Source organism: Silene latifolia, chromosome Y (genome assembly GCF_048544455.1).
Source record: "Silene latifolia isolate original U9 population chromosome Y, ASM4854445v1, whole genome shotgun sequence".
In the NCBI taxonomy this organism is placed as follows: domain Eukaryota; kingdom Viridiplantae; phylum Streptophyta; class Magnoliopsida; order Caryophyllales; family Caryophyllaceae; genus Silene; species Silene latifolia.
Genome location: NC_133538.1, coordinates 382,213,949 through 382,232,879, shown reverse-complemented (window position 1 = coordinate 382,232,879; position 18,931 = coordinate 382,213,949). Strand labels below are relative to the sequence as shown.

Genomic DNA, 18,931 nt, shown 5'->3' with positions numbered 1-18,931 from the left:
AATGAACATCTCATTCTACAAGGAGATGAAAACCTCATGGACTATTTCCCTCATATCTTTCCCAACAACGAGAGTGGAGTGCTCAAGTGGGTCAATGCTCAAGACCAGACATTCAAGCCGCTGGATTCTGCAATGGAGACCTTCGAGGAGGAAAGTGATGATTAGGGGTTCCTATCTACGATTGAGTCTGAGTCCGAGTCCGAGTCTTAGGCTTTCTCATATCTATCCTAGTCTCTGTCCATTTATTCCTAAGTGACAAACTGGGGGCTGTCCTCGTGAGTCATACGTATTCATCGAGTCTGTGCTAACATCTTATTTATCTAAATAAAAGAATGATTTTCAACTATCATATATTCTCCCCTTTACCATTTCCCGTTGACAACGAGAATTGATTTGAGAATTGATTTAAAACAAACAATATGTTCCAATTCAATGTGAGTACACTCGAGTGACGTTCCGTACCGAGTAAGCAGAGGACTCGAAACTTGGTATCCATTTTCTTTACCTATTCCATGTCTGGCAATAGAAACCTTTCACTAGCACCCGATCTAGAACGAGCTCTCAATCAAAGGGATCCTACGATGAACCTGGATAACAATCCAGAACATCTCCTTGTTCATGATCAATGACGGAAGGCAAGCCCATTCCCCACAAAAACATCCCATCACCAAATATCTACCGCTCACCAACGGGTACATCCCCGTCTGCACCTTTACCTTCCTCGAACGAAGGACGGCAAAAAACCTATATATCCAAAGCAAAGCCAAAGCGAAAGGCCAAAATCAAAGGCCCAAGCCAATAGCCATTCACCCAAAGTCAAAGCGAAATGCTAAAATCAAAGGCCCAAGCCAATATCCATTCACCCAAACCAAAGCTCAAGGCCAAAGCAAAAGACCAAAGCCAAAGCCAAAGCCAAGGCAAAAGCCAAAACAAAAACGAGATAGTGAAATTCAAATTCACTATTTTCACAAATTTCAAACGACGGAAATTAAAACCGTCATTTTCAAATTAAAGAAACAAGATAGTGAAATTCAAGTTTGCTATCTTCACCAGCTTCAAACGACAGAAACTAAAACCGTCATTTTCAAATCAAAAAACGAAATAGTGAAATTCAAATTCGCTATTTTCACAAATTTCAAACGACGGAAATAAAACCGTCAATTTCAAATCAAAAACAAGATAGTGAAATTCAAATTCACTTTTTTCACAATTCCAAACAACGAAATTAAAAACCATCCCATTCAAAAAACGAAATAGTGAAATTCAAATTCGCTATTTTCCCACAATTTCAACTGACGAAATTCAAAACCGTCACTTTTCAAAAAAATGAAATAGCGAAATTCAAATTCGTTATTTTCCCACAATTTCAAATAACGGAATTAAACCGTCACTTTTCAAACTTCGGACCAACAAGTCCAACACCAACATCCAAAGTCCAAGACCAACAAGTCCAAAGCCCAGGACCCATGAGTCCAAGATATAAAGTCTAGAACCAACAAGTCTATAGCCCAGGACCCATGAGTCCAAAATACCAAGTCCAGGACCAACAAGTCCAAAGCCTAAGACCAACAAGTCCAACACACCAAATCCCGGACCGACACGTCCAAAACACCAAACACTAAAACCTCAACCAAAACTGCTTCACCCCTAAGTCCTTCAACAGACTGTTACAGGGAGACCCATCTAGGATCCTAGGGATTCCCCTCAAGATCATAACCAACATCGCTTCACCCCTAAGTCCTTCTAGAGACTGCTACAGGGAGACCTATCTAGGATTCTGAGGATTCCCCTCAAGCTCGTAATATCACACCTTAACCTTTAAGGTCTAGACATGGGATTCTGATCCCACATTTACCAACCATTTCGTGCTCAGGCCACATAAAGCCGGAGACCCCATTCCGCACCACATTACAAGCCGCAACCCACCGGCCTAAACACCACAAAATACAAACTCCATATTTTTATCTGTCAAACAAACTTATTATTACAAGGCTCCACATTCCATAATGTCGAAGCCATTTTCACCCTGACCCAGATACGGAGTCTTCAAAAAACATTGCTCCTTGGAACGGGACATGCACATTTTATTCTTAGAGTCCACTTTTTAGTGTGCTCACGTAACAAGAAACATTTTCACAAACTACGCCTCTTCGATCCACAATCAAGAGGAAATTCTCTCCAATCAACTTTCGAGTCACCAAACGGAATTCACCTTGTGACCCTCAACTCCATATTTTTATCTGCTAAACAAACCTTTTAATACCAAGCTCCACATTCCATAATGTCGAAGCCATTTTCACCCTGGCCCAGATACGGAGTCCTTGAATGCTTTGCTACCAAGAACGGGACATACCTAGTCTACCCTTAGGGTCCACTTTTTAGTGTGCTCACATGATAAGGAACATTTTCACAAATTAGACCTCTTCGATTCATGATCAAGGAGGGATTCTCTCAAATCAATTTTTCGAGTCATCAAACGGAATTTACCATCGTGACCCTCTCACATTAAGGTCATAACAACTCGCTTAGGCACACATTCAGATGAGTCACCAAACGGAATTTACCGTCGTGAAGGTCCTAACAACTCGCTTAGGCACACACTCAGAACTACGATTTGGTTTGATTTCACACCACGTGAATACGTAGGCAGTCCTTCAAGGACACAACCATACACCTCAAAATCACTTCAAGGTCCTAACATCTCGCTTAGGCACACACACACATGCAGAACTACGATCTGGTTTGATTTCGCAAACACGTGAATACGTAGGCAGTCCTATTACAAGGGCGCAACTACATCCCCACAAACATTCAAATTTCAAACCTTCAATTTGCAAATCAATTCCAAACACAAGCAGAACTACGATCTGGTTTGATTTCGCAAACACGCGAATACGTAGGCAGTCCTATTACAATGGCACAACCGCATACACCTTTCACAATATTTCCAATTTTCAATCCTCAATAACCAGCTCAAAACTACGATCTGGTTTGATTTCGCAAACAAGCGAATACGTAGGCAGTCCCCTAACAAGGGCACAACCGCATATCCCTTTCAATCTCAACCATCAACATCAATCCTCAAAGCAGCCCACCCAGCTGCTAAAATTAATCTTACACCTCTTTACTGGGGGATTCTTCCTTAAGACGACACCCATTCCTTATTTTGTCAAATTCCAACCTTCTCACTCTGGGGGCTTCTCTTTCAAGACGTCACCCGTCCTTTATCCTCAAAATCTTTCGAGTCTCAACTACAGTCCAAAAAAAATGCCCATAGCCTAGTGCTCGGTTCGGACGATGACAAGGTCTTGGTTCCGCTCTTCGAATCATCATACCTTGAGAAGGGATCTCAAACAAGCAAACGGAGGCAAAGATGTCTGGAGAAGTTAATCAATTCATGTTCCCCAGCCAAGCGGACCTTCTAATCCAAGGATCTGATGCATGTTGTCACCCTTTCTTGGCTAAGAAGTTTCACACACATAAGCAAAGTCTTTCAGAGTCACCCCCCGTGTCGTGTCGATACCGAGTCTGTATCACGTTCACGATCGTCTGTTTGTCAGTCTGCCAGTATGCGTCTGTGTGAGTCAGTGTCCCAAAAGCCATGTGTCTCCAATCTATTAAATCACAGATCTACGAGTAACAAGACTCGCCTTTAAGCTTCACAACATTCAAAACTTCTATCTCCCTTCGCGTGAGATATTACATGCTAGCTGCTTATATGCTAACTGCTCACATGCTTATGTGCCTATGTGCTTATATGCTTGCATGCTAGTTGCTTATGTGCTAATTTCTCACATGCTTATGTACTTACGTGCTTATATTCTTGCATTCAACATGCTTGTCTATGCGACTGCGGATTTGTGTGGTCATTAACCCTGCAGGTAATCTTAAGAAGACAAACTCACTCCAACTGAGTACTGGGTTCTTCCCAACAAACGGCAACCCATCAAGTCCAAGAGCTTTAACCCCGCCGATTACATGGCTTACGCTACCTCCCAGTGAGCAGCAACTCATATCCCCGGCGAGTCCTGAGAAGTTTCTCACTCCCCAGCGAGTGCCGATTTTTTAAATGGATGTCACACATGCTATTTTCCACAGTCGATTATTCTACCATAGATGGCTGGCGAGCCTTACAATGCATATGGCTGGCGAGCCTTTGTCCGCACACAAGATACGACTCAAGGACATATCCCGAAGATGCCTCAGGTATGACACCTTCCTATGGCTGGCGAGCCTCAAAACACACTGCCTTCAACACCGGCTGGCGAGCCTTTGCGCGCAAAAGATTCAAGGACGTACCCCGAAGATGCCTCAGGTATGACTCCTTCTTATAGCTGGCGAGCCTTTATAAGTAGTCTAATGGACTCTAAATGACCCGAACCGGGAGTCGACAGACTCTAAACTGTTCCCGACGACAGGTCCTTGACTCGAATCCCCGATTCGCCTCGACGTCGGCCTTCCCGACGGCAGGTCCTTGGCTCAAACCCTTTTGAGTCGCCTCGACGTCGCAATGGTCTTCAGGTTGTAATCTTCGATTGACCTGGAGATCATACTTTAACTTCCGCCCTGTCCAAGCCTCAGTCAAAGTGGGGACTCTGTAGATACCTAGTATCTGTACCTCCCAAAAACCACCCGATGATGATCGGACTATAACGTGTTTTTGATATGCGTGCGTAGATTGGAAATATGTGAGACGGTTAAATGCACTACTCAAATATGAAAAATGATTTCAAAAGTTTTCTAACTTCATTTGCATTAAAATAACATTATTTAGAGTTAAAACTGTCTTCGGACCCAAAACCGACTCAGAAACCCGCAACTCGAGTCAACCTGAGTCAACCCTAGTCAACCCAAATCTTGAATGTCAAAAATAATGCCATGAATGTCTTCATCGTGTCATTTCCATTAAAATGACCCTATTTAGAGTCTAAACCGACACCGAGCCAAAACCCGACTCGAAATTCAAATCCCGACTCACACGGGTCAAACCCGAGTCAAGCACTAAAATTACCTACCCCAAATATAACCCAAGAGGAATCTTACACGGCTAAGCAAACCTCAAAGACCACAAATCACAACCAACAAAACATTGGTTAGAACAAATGCAAAATCCAAATTTGCAAAAGAGACAATACACCCACTTGTATCTCGAGGTGGCTCGCACCTCTTTAGGCCATTGGCTTAGCCTTTAAGCAAAATCAACTGATCTACCATACCACATCTCTCTATAAATACCAATCTTCACACACTATAATCCTCACGCGAGAGTCCGCCCCCTCCTTCTCCCTTAAACTTCTATACTCGACTTCCTAAGTCACAAAATAAACACGTGTTTACGACCTACCGATCGTAAACACAAGCCTTACACATTTTGTTTAGTACCGTCTCCGTGCATTCGACCGACCCATTCGACCAACTCAACATTAATCAACATGTTTTAATCAACATAGTTTCAAAACTAAATCCTTTTTTAAGGCACCTTTTTAAACTTCTTTGATTGCGATTAGTCACAACGAGAAAACCGTCTCTAAAGTCATCTACTTCGCAAACATCAATACACATAAGTTTGAGGGTGTAAAGAACTCATTTATTTCATATCTATACTGTTTTTATGAGTTTATAAGCACGAACAATTCATAACACGATTCAAATATAGGTTAGACGAGCCAAAACCGAGTTTTGGCCCAAGACAGAAGCCCTTTGCTATGCAAAGAGGCTCGCGCCTCTTGTGGGTTCTCGGGTCAGACTCAAACGTGTTTGTTCTCGTCTTTCTTCTTTATTTCATTTCTTATTTGCAATAGATTTTTACCATTTTAAATCATTTTTATGACAAATTTTTTACCATAAATCATAATCACCCTTGGTTCCATATACCATGACGGTTTAATCCGTGACTCGGTGATATTAATTGGTTAATTATATTTTAAAGGAAATCCTTTTCTTTTATTTACCAATTTAATTCATTTTTATGATAAACATATTTTGACCATTACAAAAATCATCCTTGGTTCTTTATACCATGACGGTTTTTTCCGTGACTCGGTGATATTATTTGGCTAATTACAAATTAATGGGTATTTTAACACCCTTTTCTTTTATTTACTATTTTTCTCATTTGTTTACATTTGTAAATATATATATTAGTCATAATTCATAATCATCCTTGGTTCTTTATAACATGTCGGTTTAATCCGAGTACGATGACAAACTTGACTAATTACAAAGAAATGAACTTAACATATTTAGTTCAAATCAAACATTTTACATTTTTGTTTGTAAACTATACTTTTCAAACATGCAAATCCGACAACGAATGTTACTAACAAAATAGTAATTATTCCGAGTCATGCAAACAACATTTGCAAATCTTTCATCATAAATACGGTTTTAAATAACCTTTTCAAGAACCAGGAGACGCCCTCTTAGGTCAGCTCATGGATCGCGCCCCAAGCGGCCGTCTGTTTCCATCTTTCAAACGCAGGGCAGAGCCCTTTTATCTCGCCAATAGGCTCGCACCTTAACAGGGCTGCCTGGCACTGTTCTGTCCCATTTTGGTACTTGTCTAGGATGATCCCGATTACGGTTTATCCGAATACCTGACGGATCAGATTGACAAGTTTACGTTTTTACACTTTGTCATTTGGCACCCTTTTTCAATAAATGGATCGTGTTAAGCATCATAACACGAACTTGGTATATGGATGTTTAATTTCCGTTTTCACATGTAAATCAATCTAAATCCAACTTATATCTTATGCTTGATATTTGGATTAACAAACCGACTTAGAGAGCTCACATGTTAGGTTAACACTTTTGGATGTGCATTCATGCATTTACACCGTTTTATCAACTTTTGCACTTAAACAACCACGATCGATCAGTAGAGGCCGCTAACGCGGGCGGGATTGGGTGTCCGATTAAAGGGCTTCCCAATACGTACCCTCACCCCTTACTCAGAACCTTTAGATAGTGGATGGCCTTATCCAGGGCGTACGAGAGTCATTTTAGGCATAGAATGCTAAAACGGGGACGAGTCCTTATCTTTAGTACCTATGTCAAACACTGCTTTGCGCTTCGTTTAACCGAGGTATAAAGTGGATTCGAACGGGTTCCAAGCATCCCACAAATGCTTGGTGGCGACTCCGAACATCTCTATATCGTTTCGAGACCTTTACCGTGACGAAACCGACCGATCTAAAGCGATCTGGTCAAAAGCATTTTTACGCCGCCGAGCCTGGCTTTCAAAAGACCACTGCATGTCCACAGATCGGCTGGGCTTGCAGGTGGCCCGTGACCGCAGATCGGTAGGTGGCCCAAATCCACAGACCGGCCTGTGGTCCATGTCCACAATATCGTAGCCACCGTGGCATCGAAGTAGACCCATCAAAGATCAAATCCATTATATAAATGCCCCATCCCGAGGCCGAGAAAGAAATTCGAGGTTTTCTGGGAAGAGTTCAATACTTAAGCCGTTTTGTTGCGAAGTTGACGAGGATTTACGAGCCGATCTTTAAGAAACTGAAGGTCGGAGAACATGTTATGTAGGATGACCAGTGTCAGGTCGCATTCAATAAAGTAAAGGAAGTACTGTCTTCTCCACCAGTTTTGAGCCCAGCAGTAGCCGGGCTACCATTATCGCAATACCTAACTGTTACGGATGCGGCAATGGGGGCTACGTTAGCCCAAATAGTTGACAAAGAAGAAAGAGCTATTTAGTACATCAGTAAAAAGATCTTAGACTATGAAGTAAAGTACACACCTCTTGAAAAGACATGTCTGGCCATGGTCTGGGCAACAAAAAAATTAAGACATTACATGCTTAGCTATAGTGTGAGTGTCTACTCAAAAATGGATCCGATCAAGTACTTGTTTGAAAAACCAGTGCTAAATGGAAGAATGTCGAGATGGACCCTCATGTTATCAGAGTTCAATCTCAAATATGTATCTTTGAAAGTGATCAAGGGAAGGGCGGTCGCCGACTTCCTCACCGATAATCCAATCGAAGAAACAGAAGTCATTGACACTTGGTTATTTCCCGACGAAAACGTGGTATACGTCGAGAATAACATGTGGGATTTGTATTTCGATGGAGCATCGAACTATATGGGATATGGAGTAGGTATACTTCTCATTTCTCCAACAGGTGAACACGTGCCCTTGTCCATCAAACTGGATTTCAATGTCACAAACAATGCCGCTGAATATGAAGCATGCTTGCTTGGTTTACGCAGTGCTCTAGACTTGGGTTTGAAGAAGTTGTTAGTACATGGAGACTCGTCCCTTGTAATAAATCAAGTGGGGGGGTCATGGAAAATTAGGAGCCAAAGTTTGGCCCCGTATCAAACCAGAATCGAAGAGTTGGAAAAATACTTCGAAGATATTCGATATGTTCACCTCCCGAGAGCGGAAAAGCAATTTGCAGATGCATTGTCCAAGTTAGCTGCCTTGATCAACATTCCTGACCACATAGACAGTATGCCAATATGTGTCGAACGAAGATCGTCACCTGCCTATGTGAATGTAATCAATGATACCGAGAAAGGTGAAACCGAACCTTGGTATACAGCCATTTTGAAATTCAAGGAAACAGGAGAGTATCCTCCCGACCTTGACAAGCATGGAAAACGCACCCTACGAATGTATCCGCCCAACTCATTAAGACCAATGATGGGAAATTGTACAAGAAGACGGCTTAAGGGGTTTTGTTGCGATGCATCGATAAACCGACAGCTGAAAAGGTTATGGAAGAAGTCCATGACGGTGAGTGTAGGCCACACATGAATGCCCATATGTTAGTCCGTAAATCACAAGACTTGGGTATTATTGGACAACGATGAAAACAGATTGTTGCAAATATGTCAGGCACTGTCACAATTGTCAGATATTCGCAAATGTACAGCATGTGGCACCTTCCATGCTATACACCATGACGTCACCCTGGCCATTTTAAACCTGGGGAATCGACATCATTGGAAAAGTACACACATCAGGAACTGGAGGGCATTGTTTTATCCTTGTTGCAATTGACTACTTCATGAAGTGGGTAGAGGTTAAGTCTTACAAAGTGCTAAAAGCAAAGCCAGTAGCACAGTTCATTCAGAATGACATCATTTGCCGGTACGGAATACCACATGAGTTCATCAGTGATCATGGAACTCATTTCCATGCTGAGACCGAGGTTATAGTTGAAAAGTATAAAATCAAACATCACAAGTCATCACCATACCGACCACAGACAAATGGTGCGGTAGAGGCTGCTAATAAGACAGTTACGACCATTTTAAGAAAGATTCCCGGCAACTACAAAGAATGGCTAGAAAAGATACTCTTTGCATTATGGGGGTATAGAACTTCAATTAGAACAGCCACGGGAGCAACCCCGTATTACTTGGTATATGGAATGGAGGCAGTCCAACCAGTTGAGTTAGAAGTACCATCCCTAAGGATCCTCCTAGAAAGCCAAGTTCCTGAAGCAGATTGGGTTCAAGCAAGATATGATTCACTAGTCATGCTCGATGAGCGGCGTTTGAACGCATTATACCATGTCCAGCTCTACCAGAAAAGGATAGAGAGAGCTTTTAACAAAAAGGTAAAACCAAGGTGAATTAGTAAGGGAGATCTGGTTCTCAAATCAGTTAGAGCTTTGTTACCAATTGACTCAAGGGGTAAGTTCAAGCCAAATTGCGTAGGCCCTTATTTGGTAAAGAAGATTGTGTCGGGAGGCGTTGTTCGATTAGCAGATTTGGATGGGAATAACTTCACAAATCCTACGAATTTAGACCAGCTGAAGAAATACTATCCTTGATGACCTCATTCTCAAATGTTATGAAATAATTTTTGTAATCAACGGCATCATCCTCATAAAGTTTTTTCCGAGCCTTGAAAGAAGGTTCAATAGTCCACTGGAAATAAGAGGGTGACACCCAAGTAGAAGCAAATGGCTCAGAAATATGCCAGATAGTCCTCCGAGTCCAGGACTCTTACCATGCATTGTACCTCGCGAGAGTCACTCCTTGAACTTGGCCACGAACAAGTGCAACAGCGGTGATGCGTGTCTAATATATGATGTTTTGCACCTCATTTCAAACGCATTTTAGAATTCAATTAAGTAGTTTATGCTACTATTTCCCTTGTTTCGTGTATTTCTTCCTTTTCGTGTGATTTTGTAGGAATGTGAAGAATATGGCGGAAAATGGACCAAATCTGCCCCGGAGTGTTTAGCATAGGATTTGACATGAAGTATTGACTCAAGGAATGAGCTTGGTGAGCGTTTTAAGGCCTAAAGATAGCAAAAGCATGGGTGCGTACGAGTTTAACAAGCAAAGAAGCACTTCACGATATTGCAGCCTGATTCAGATAGAAATATCTCTAGTTCTGGAGCTGATAATTGAGTAATTCCAATTGGAGGTGAAAGCTTATCCTCTTAGCTTTCCAACGCCGTATAGAACGCCTAAGTTGACAAAGTAACGAAGAAATGGCATCTATTTTAAGATCGGTGCGCGCTGTAGGAATCGTCAGAATGCAATTCTGTACAGCACTCTTGGTCGATCGACTGGTACAAGTGGTCGATCGACCACCCCATGAGCTGATGCGCAAGTTAAAAGATCGAGAATTCTAAAGCCCATTGTGATTAGGTTTAGGAATAAAGGTTACGCAGGATTATTCCTATATAACATAACCTTAGTTTTCAGAATAACCATCTAGTTTTTATCATCAAGTTCTTAATATATAATTCAATAGTCATTAGTTTAGATTATTTTCCGTCAATAAAGCTTTCTTTACACTCGATTTAGATCTTTCCTCTTCAATTCTCCCTACGGTATTTTCTGTTCCTTCGTTTAATACTCGCTGTTTTAAGTCATTCGTAGTATAGAATTGTTAGGTTAGAATTCCCAAAGCCAATTATCGTTTTATGTTAATTGTTTATTTAATTAATCTAAGCATGAATTCGTTAGCTTTATTTGATAATATTATTGCTGTTTTTATCACAAGTATGAGTAGCTAAATCACCATTGCTAGGATTTAGGGGAGCTATAGCGTAGATGGCATAAATTATAGGCGATTTCGATTCACGGTATGGTCGATCGATCGGTACCCATGGTCGATTGACTGGTTACGCGTCTGGTTTTGCTTTGTTTGTTTCGTTAAGTGCTTTATCTTTCAATAAGACCGAGAGGAGACTTGATAGATGCTCAAACTTGACCATCCCATAGATCGAGAGATAGGAATGGACAATAATTAACGAATTAAAACGACTAAATTGCTAAGATCGAGAGATAACGTGATTTAGTTTGCATTAGGAATCATTAATCAAGAATGAGAGTTAGTATTAATGAGACTTAGGGAATAGTAGCATAGGCCGAGAGGTAGCTACTATTTAGCATGGACCGAGAGGACTTGTTTTCCCCATCCTTCGCGACCGTATTTCGAAGTTACCTAGGATTATGTGCCATCGCAGCTATAATGAACCGACCGTCTTAGCATTTATTTTATCATAGTTTACATCTTTTGCAACTTTTATTTATTTATTTAATTTATGTTATTAGTCTTAGAATTTATTCACACCAAAACCCCCACAACTGTTACCCGATAGACTGAAATATATAGCAACTATTATCTTCCTACCTCCCTGCGGATCGACCCTTACTACCGCTTGCTAATTGTAGTTTGGAATTTATAAATATTATTTTTGGTACTCACTTCGACAGGTATCAAGCGGGAATCTGTTGCCGACGACCGACCTATCGAAGAACACGGTCCGGATAGATATGAGTGGACCACTCCAAGCCCAAAAGAGTGAGATGTCTGGTTTTATCAGTTTCAGACAAACCAGTAACTGCCGTAAGGCGAAGCCAGAGTAAAGCCCATCTAACATGTAACCCGGCATTGGCAGAAAGCCGTTGTCGCCAGAAAGACTCCTTTTTCCCAGTTTGAAATTGACGAAGACGAGAAGTGAAGCTTCTCACTTCATATGCACCCGGAACTTTTGGTGGATCAACCAACTCGAGTCTCTCACATAGCCAGATCTATGAAAAGGACCGAAAACGAATCAGACTACAGGAAATGATGTGAAAACCCACTGAAAATAAAGGAGGTGAGCAAAAAAAGAAAAAAACGAAAAAAAAAAAGAAAAAAACCGAAAAACAAAAAGGAAAAGAAAAAAAAAAGAAAAAAGTGAAAGATCAAATATCCTAATTAGACTCTCTAATTAAAATTCAAATTATCTCATAATTTGTTTTAGTCGATCTATGTAACATGCATGCAATATAAAAGCATATTAATATAAAATATGAGGAAAATAATTTTTCTTACATTGAAAAATTGTAGTATTTGGGCACAACCAAGATCAACATCTTGGTTGTTCTTGAGCTATTTATCAATGGCAAGATCCTCCATAAACCCAAGCTTCCAAAGAGAAAGTCTCCTCTCAAATTGCACCCAAGAACAAAACCCAAATTCCTAACAAATATTAACTAGATATTATGCTAGAATACCCTTGATTATATGTAAAATATTACTAACATTCTTAGTAATAATTTTGTTTACTAACTATTAGTAATTTTATGTGTTTTGTTTTTAGAGAGATGTAAGAACTCTTTTACACTTTCTATCACATGCAACATTGTTCAAGTGTAAGCAAAAATGAACAAAAGAAATGGTGTAAAAGGAGGGGGAGGCTGGCACATGTAGAGGGTGGTGGAGTGTGTTTTTTGTCTTACGTTTATATGCCCAATGGAGCATAGATATGATAAGAACACAAATATTATGGGAAGTAAAATTTGTGTAAGTGGAATGATTATGACCAAAGCAACACTCAATCCCACTTACACGAATTCCATGACCCATTTACGGGTCCATATTGGTTCTTATATTTGTCGCACAAATACGTGTAAATTTTAGTTAAACATCGTTTTATGTTTAAATGCTTCCCAATTAATTTTGTCTAAAACACTACGTAAATATACGTGTACAGCTACACATTTATTTTACGTACCAATACTAATCACATTAGTCAATTAGTACTAATTTAACAATTAACTGCTTAATCATTAATTCCCGTCTCTAATAATTTATTATTTAATTATCGCATGATTAAATAATAATTTCCGCGCCTCGAGTTCATAACTCGATATCTCTCTAAATTAATCGACTAACTCTTAGTCAATTTATCAAGGGACTAATTAAACTGTATCTTATACAATTAATTAGTTTTCGTGTTAGGGTTCGTTCCTTTAAGTGTGACCGAAAGGGATCAGCTGAACACCGCCGTCTCACGACAGTAACGTCAAACCCTAGTTGGCCAACCGTTACCGATATACGTTGATCAGCGACCTAGTATTGCCAATGAATATCCCATGCATATTCCTTAATGAGATTTAATAATATTATCATGCACTATTGTGGAGGACAAAACTCCAACAATCTCCCACTTGTCCGAGACAAGTTGTGCGATGATTATAACACAAAATTGTGGATAACTCCTTATCCCAACATTATCCTGCTTGTACTCTACAAGGGTGTGTTACCGATTCTTTTGTCCGTTTTAACAACAATCTCCCACTCAATGCTAGGTGTCTTTCAGGTCGCACTTGCACATGAACATATCGTGAGTGGTTTTCTCGATCGGGAGTGTGACTGTAAGACCGGAACAATCTACCATAGATTACTTCCGAGCGTGGCCACGCATTTCCCAGTCACAACTCCTCGAGTGGCCTAGAGATGTTTAAACCCAACGTGGGTGGACAATTCCTATCTGCCCTATCTATCCTTTTCTACAATACAGATCACCATGACCCAGTAGATGTCATTTGGCCTCCTATCACGGCACGACCTAGGACAAAAACCAAAGTCACTCGAAAACTATACTTGCTCAGATAATAGTCTCCAGTTTAAAGAATCGACTCATAGGAATATCATAGAAGTCCCTGCCACGACCAGGCATCTGTAATAGATCTAAGGGACTCTATAAATGTCACTGCCCGGCAAAGTGTCCCACAGTCGCCTATGTAAACGACTAGTCATCCTTATAACCTTATGGTGCTGAACCTACCATCAATCGTCTTACAATCTAGTCACTCCGAGACGTCACCTCGTTAAGTGACTAGGGGTTAATGCAATGTTCATCCTATTCACTTGAATTGGGTTTCAACATTGTCTCCACAACCAATTCGGATAAACAAGGTATTCATGTTTTCAGTCAAACTAAATAAATGAGTTGTTAAAGAGACTCAAACAATGAATGCGATCATGACTTACGTAAATATTAATACTCTATCCAATATTTACATAACGATCTTCAGCAATTAAGGTATATTCCTCAATCACATTGAGATGACATAACCATCATGTCTACCTTATGCCAACGGCTTTGGTTAGAGGATTAGCGACAGTTACATCACTCTAATTTCATTGCTATTTTCCTTTGTTCTATGCAATCTTTTCATCACATAGAGCCTTTTTTAGTACATGTCTAAACAAGTTTTTAGACTCTTGTTCTAAAGCCAGTCAAACACTCCCACTGTTTTCACAGTCTCTCGGGAGATGATATTCGGCTAACAGAACTACTCTAGTTCAATTAAATTCCGGATATCAACTGTCTCTTTTACAATATTGGATGTTGTAATGTACTTAGCTTTCGTTCATGATTTGTACGTATAACACTTATACATACACATCCTTCATATGACATCTTTTATGTATGACTCCTCATACATATCTGCTTTATACATGTATAACTTCTTATACATATTATTCTTTATTCATATAGCACTTTTACATGCTAACCATTCCTTAACGAGTCCCATAACATCTTATAAGCATAGGAATGTAATCGTGTAACCCTTTTACACAAAATTCATTAATTCCTCCAAACTACAAGAGTAAATCCTCAGTGCTTCTCAAGTACTCAAGGATGCTCTTGATAATCATCTAGTGACACTCACTAGGAAATGATTGGTAATGACTTCTCATATTCTCAACATGATAAGTCCTGACGAGAGAAGCTTTGAGCATATTTAATAGATCCTGCAGCGGAAGCACAAGAGATCATATTAATAGTTCAACAACTTGAACAAGTCAAGAAACTTATCACATAAGTCTCTTGACTATAATGCTAATATCCATGGAGATATATGATACGTGCCTAATGTATAGTCTTTTTGGCCTATTTCAGCACGTATTTCTATGCATTTCTATACTATTTTTATGGTATTTTGCCCCGAATTGGCTACTTTGGTGTATTTTGTCCTTTTTGTAGGAATGCTCGCGAAAGTAGTGGAACCATATCCCTTTTTGCCCTTTTTGCATGCATTTAGAGGAGACGGGATTGTCCAGGCAGTAAGATATCGCACTTGGAAGCGTCATGGCACGCATTACGAGACACATGGGTGAAGACGTGAGCTGGAATGAAGACGAAATCAGTCGATCGAGTTGTTTGCTGATCGATCGAGTGGTTTCTATACCCCCTGATGCTCGATCGAATTGTCCCTTACTCGATCGAGTAAGCTGCACAAGACCAAGCCCTCGATCGAGTGACCTGTTGGTCGATCGAGGAACTTCTGCTGAGATGTTGGTCGATCGAGTGGTTTAATCCACTCGATCGAGAGGTTTTCACGGGCATGGGCTTTTAATTAGTCCGTGAGTTGTTATTTCCGTAAACCTTAGTTCTTTTTCTATTTAAACCTAAGTTAATTAGGTTATTAGGAACTCTTTTTTACTATCTTTGACGATCGAAAAACTACAGTACCTTGCTACGTACTTTATTCTTCTCCACTGTTGCTTTTGCCTTGGGTTATTGTTTTGCTCGGATTCAGTGTTCTTTACGCCGGATTTGCTCAGATTGTAATCTTTCCTTTCTCTTTATTAATAATAATCATTAGTTGCTTTAAATTTCTTGTTGTGTTATCATTCTCCTTTGCCCTAATTTCCTTTATTGCATTTTATTGTTATTTCATTATGTCTTCATTGGGAACCTAATTCTTTGTTAGATTAATTACGAACATGAGTAACTAAACCCTTCATGTTGGGATTAGGGAATCTGCGGTAGGAAAATGACGATGTAGTGAATGAATTAGATGAACTCGATAAGAGACTCGTCACTATAGCAATTTAACCGTAATTCCCGACCTAGTTGAGTGCACGCTTCTATGTCACCCATTAAATCAAGCTACAATTAATCCTGGATCGAAAGATTGGACTAAATAGGCCTCGCTATAAATGAGAGACTGTCCTAATGAGGACGAAAGTTAAGTTAGTGGTATTTTAGGATAGGAAGTGGACCGAAAGGACCTTCTAACATCCGTCTCACATTAGTTCGTCTGAGTCATTTACTGCTGAGTTGTTGGACTACCGTAGTGAACCGAAATCCCGACATGTCCCTCTCTTCTTGATAGTTAAATCGTAATTTGCTGCTTTTATTACTCTTAGTTTAGAATCAAATTTAATCAAACCCCCCAATTGTTACCATAGGATTAGAAGACATTGTGACTATAATTACATTACCTCCCCGTGGATTCGATACTCAACGCCTCGCTACATTTTAGTTGAGACCGTTAGATTTTATCTTTGATAGGGTTGCGATAGCCGTGTCAAATTTTGGCGCCGTTGCCGGGGAGGCAATTGTTCAATTTATTAGTTGTTTTATTTTAGTCCTTTTTCGGTCTAAGGGACACCCGTTCCTTGGACTATTCTCATTTTCTGTTGTAGTTTCTTCTTATGCGCAGGTCGCAAGGTGGTCCACTACTACCATTCGATCCTGAGATTGAAAGATCTCTGCACGTAAAGAGGAGATTGTTTCAAGAACAACAGTTAGAGGAAGAGTCCAGTTCTCGTTCCAATTACTACGAGAACGAACTGTTCGAGGACAACCCACCGTCTTCTCCAGTTTCTACCTCATCGCTTGAAACCGTTACTTTTCCGACGTTCCTGAGATGGCCGAAGAAGCGACCATTGCTAGTCACTCTGAACCTACAGCAGTGAATCTCTACAAGGGATTCACGTTACCAGGGGAGGCAAGAAAATTTGAGCCAAATCCGTCCCTTATAAATTTGGTTGAGAGGAATCTATTTGGGGGAGCTGCAAATGAAGATGCAGCCAAGCACATGGAAATATTCATTGATTATTGCAGTTCCATGTCTCCACCAGCTGGCGTGACTCCTGACCAAGTGAAAGAAACCATGTTCATTTTCTCACTCCGCGATGCTGCAAGGGAGTGGTATAGGGATTTGGACCGGGAAGCTGAGGGGATAACTGACTGGAATTCGCTAGCTTTGGCATTTTATAAGAAGTATTTCTCCACCTCAAAGACTATTGCCATTAGAGCTCAGATAACGAGCTTTAAACAAGGGCCTGACGAGACCTTCCACGAGATATGGGTTCGATTCAAGAAGCTAGTGCGCACCATACCGCACCATGGGATCGAAAAATGGAGCTTGTGCAACCATTTTTATAATGGTTTGTATGATGATCACATGGCCGTTTTAGATGCTCTGCCAATGGCCGATTTGCTGAAAACTTGGGAGCAACCAAGGGGTGGAAGATCATTGATGATTTGGCCACCCATAAAGCTGAATATGGGAACTCGAGAGGAAATCAAAGAAGAGCTGCTGAGTCCTCTTCTGTCGCTGCTCTTGAAGCCCTCACTGCAAGATTCGACAAGTATGAGCTAGGAGGAGTTTCCAAAGGAGGAATGTACCAGGTTAATGCTATGACAGACGGTCCTTTCGTCTGTAGAAGATGTGGAGGAGAGGGGCATGTCTCAGATCATTGTCCCGATCCTTTTGAGCAATGCGCCGCCTTTCAACACTACAGCGAGAACAACATTTACTACGAGCCGAATATCCATCCCAATTTGAGGTGGAGCAATCATAACGTGCTCAACCCCACGGCTCCTCCAACGCAGCAGCCATATATTCCTCCACACCAGAAGCAACAAGGCTATCAAAAGCCTCCATCCTTCAACCCTCCTAACCAAGGTGCATCATCCTCTAGTGGGGTGAGCGAAATGAGCGAGTTAAAGTCCATGATGCAAGCCATATCAAGCAATTGCGGTGAATGATCAACAAAATCAACAAAGAAATCGCGTCACATAAGGCACTTGAGACTCAAGTTGCCCAACTTGCTGCAAATCAATCCTCGAGGAAGCCGGGTCAATTACCGACTCAAAAAATGAGAAGAACCACATGAGACGGTAAACCCGATAGAATTGAGAAGCGGTCTTTCTTATGAGGGACCAGAAGTGAAGAAATCGGACCGAAGATAGTCAGAATCGATGATGAACGATTCTCGTCAAGAAAAAAGGGCTCACGACAAAGCGGTTACTCGATCGACTAAAGGCGGTGTTCGATCGAGTGAAAATGGTGAAGAAAGCCCTCGATCGAGTGGTTGTTTCCGCTCGATCGAGTGAACAGAAATCGAGGGTGGTCGATCGAGTGGTAATGTTACTCGATCGATCGATTTTGATGAGGAGACTGCTCGATCGAGTGAGCATATTGTTCGATCGAGTGATATCGATGACGGGAAGCTTATTCGAGAGCCTGCTAGTGCTCGTTTAAGCGAGAAATCACCGGAAAGACGTCGTTCGAGAGGTAAGAGGCGTCCAAAGGATACCGAACTTGCACCAGAAGACACTTTGAAAGTGAGAAACAAGGGACTCGAGATACCTATCACGGTTCCCTTCCCGAGGCGGCTGCAGAATACCAAAGTTAATCAACAGTTTGGCAAATTTGTTGAACTCTTGAAGAACTTGGAAGTCTTCGTGTCGTTCACTGAATTGCTGAGTAAGGTACCCTCTTATTTAAAGTTTATGAAAGAAATTTTAGCACGTAAGAGGACTATAAATGACAGTGAGACCGTAGCTTTGACTGAGGTGGGGTCAGCCCTATTTCAAAATAAGTTACCCCCTAAGCAATCAGACCCGGGTAGTTTTTCGATT

General features: G+C 40.9%; 1 protein-coding gene across 1 annotated transcript; it reads left to right on the top strand.

Moving 5' to 3' along the window:
* Positions 1 to 7,848: 7,848 nt before the first annotated feature.
* On the top strand, positions 7,849 to 11,861 carry LOC141631959 (uncharacterized). The gene is made up of 3 exons (XM_074444560.1): positions 7,849 to 8,760; positions 9,041 to 9,589; positions 11,709 to 11,861. Exons 1-3 carry the CDS (start codon positions 7,849 to 7,851, stop codon positions 11,859 to 11,861), a joined length of 1,614 nt encoding a protein of 537 aa, XP_074300661.1.
* The last annotated feature ends 7,070 nt before the right edge of the window (positions 11,862 to 18,931 follow it).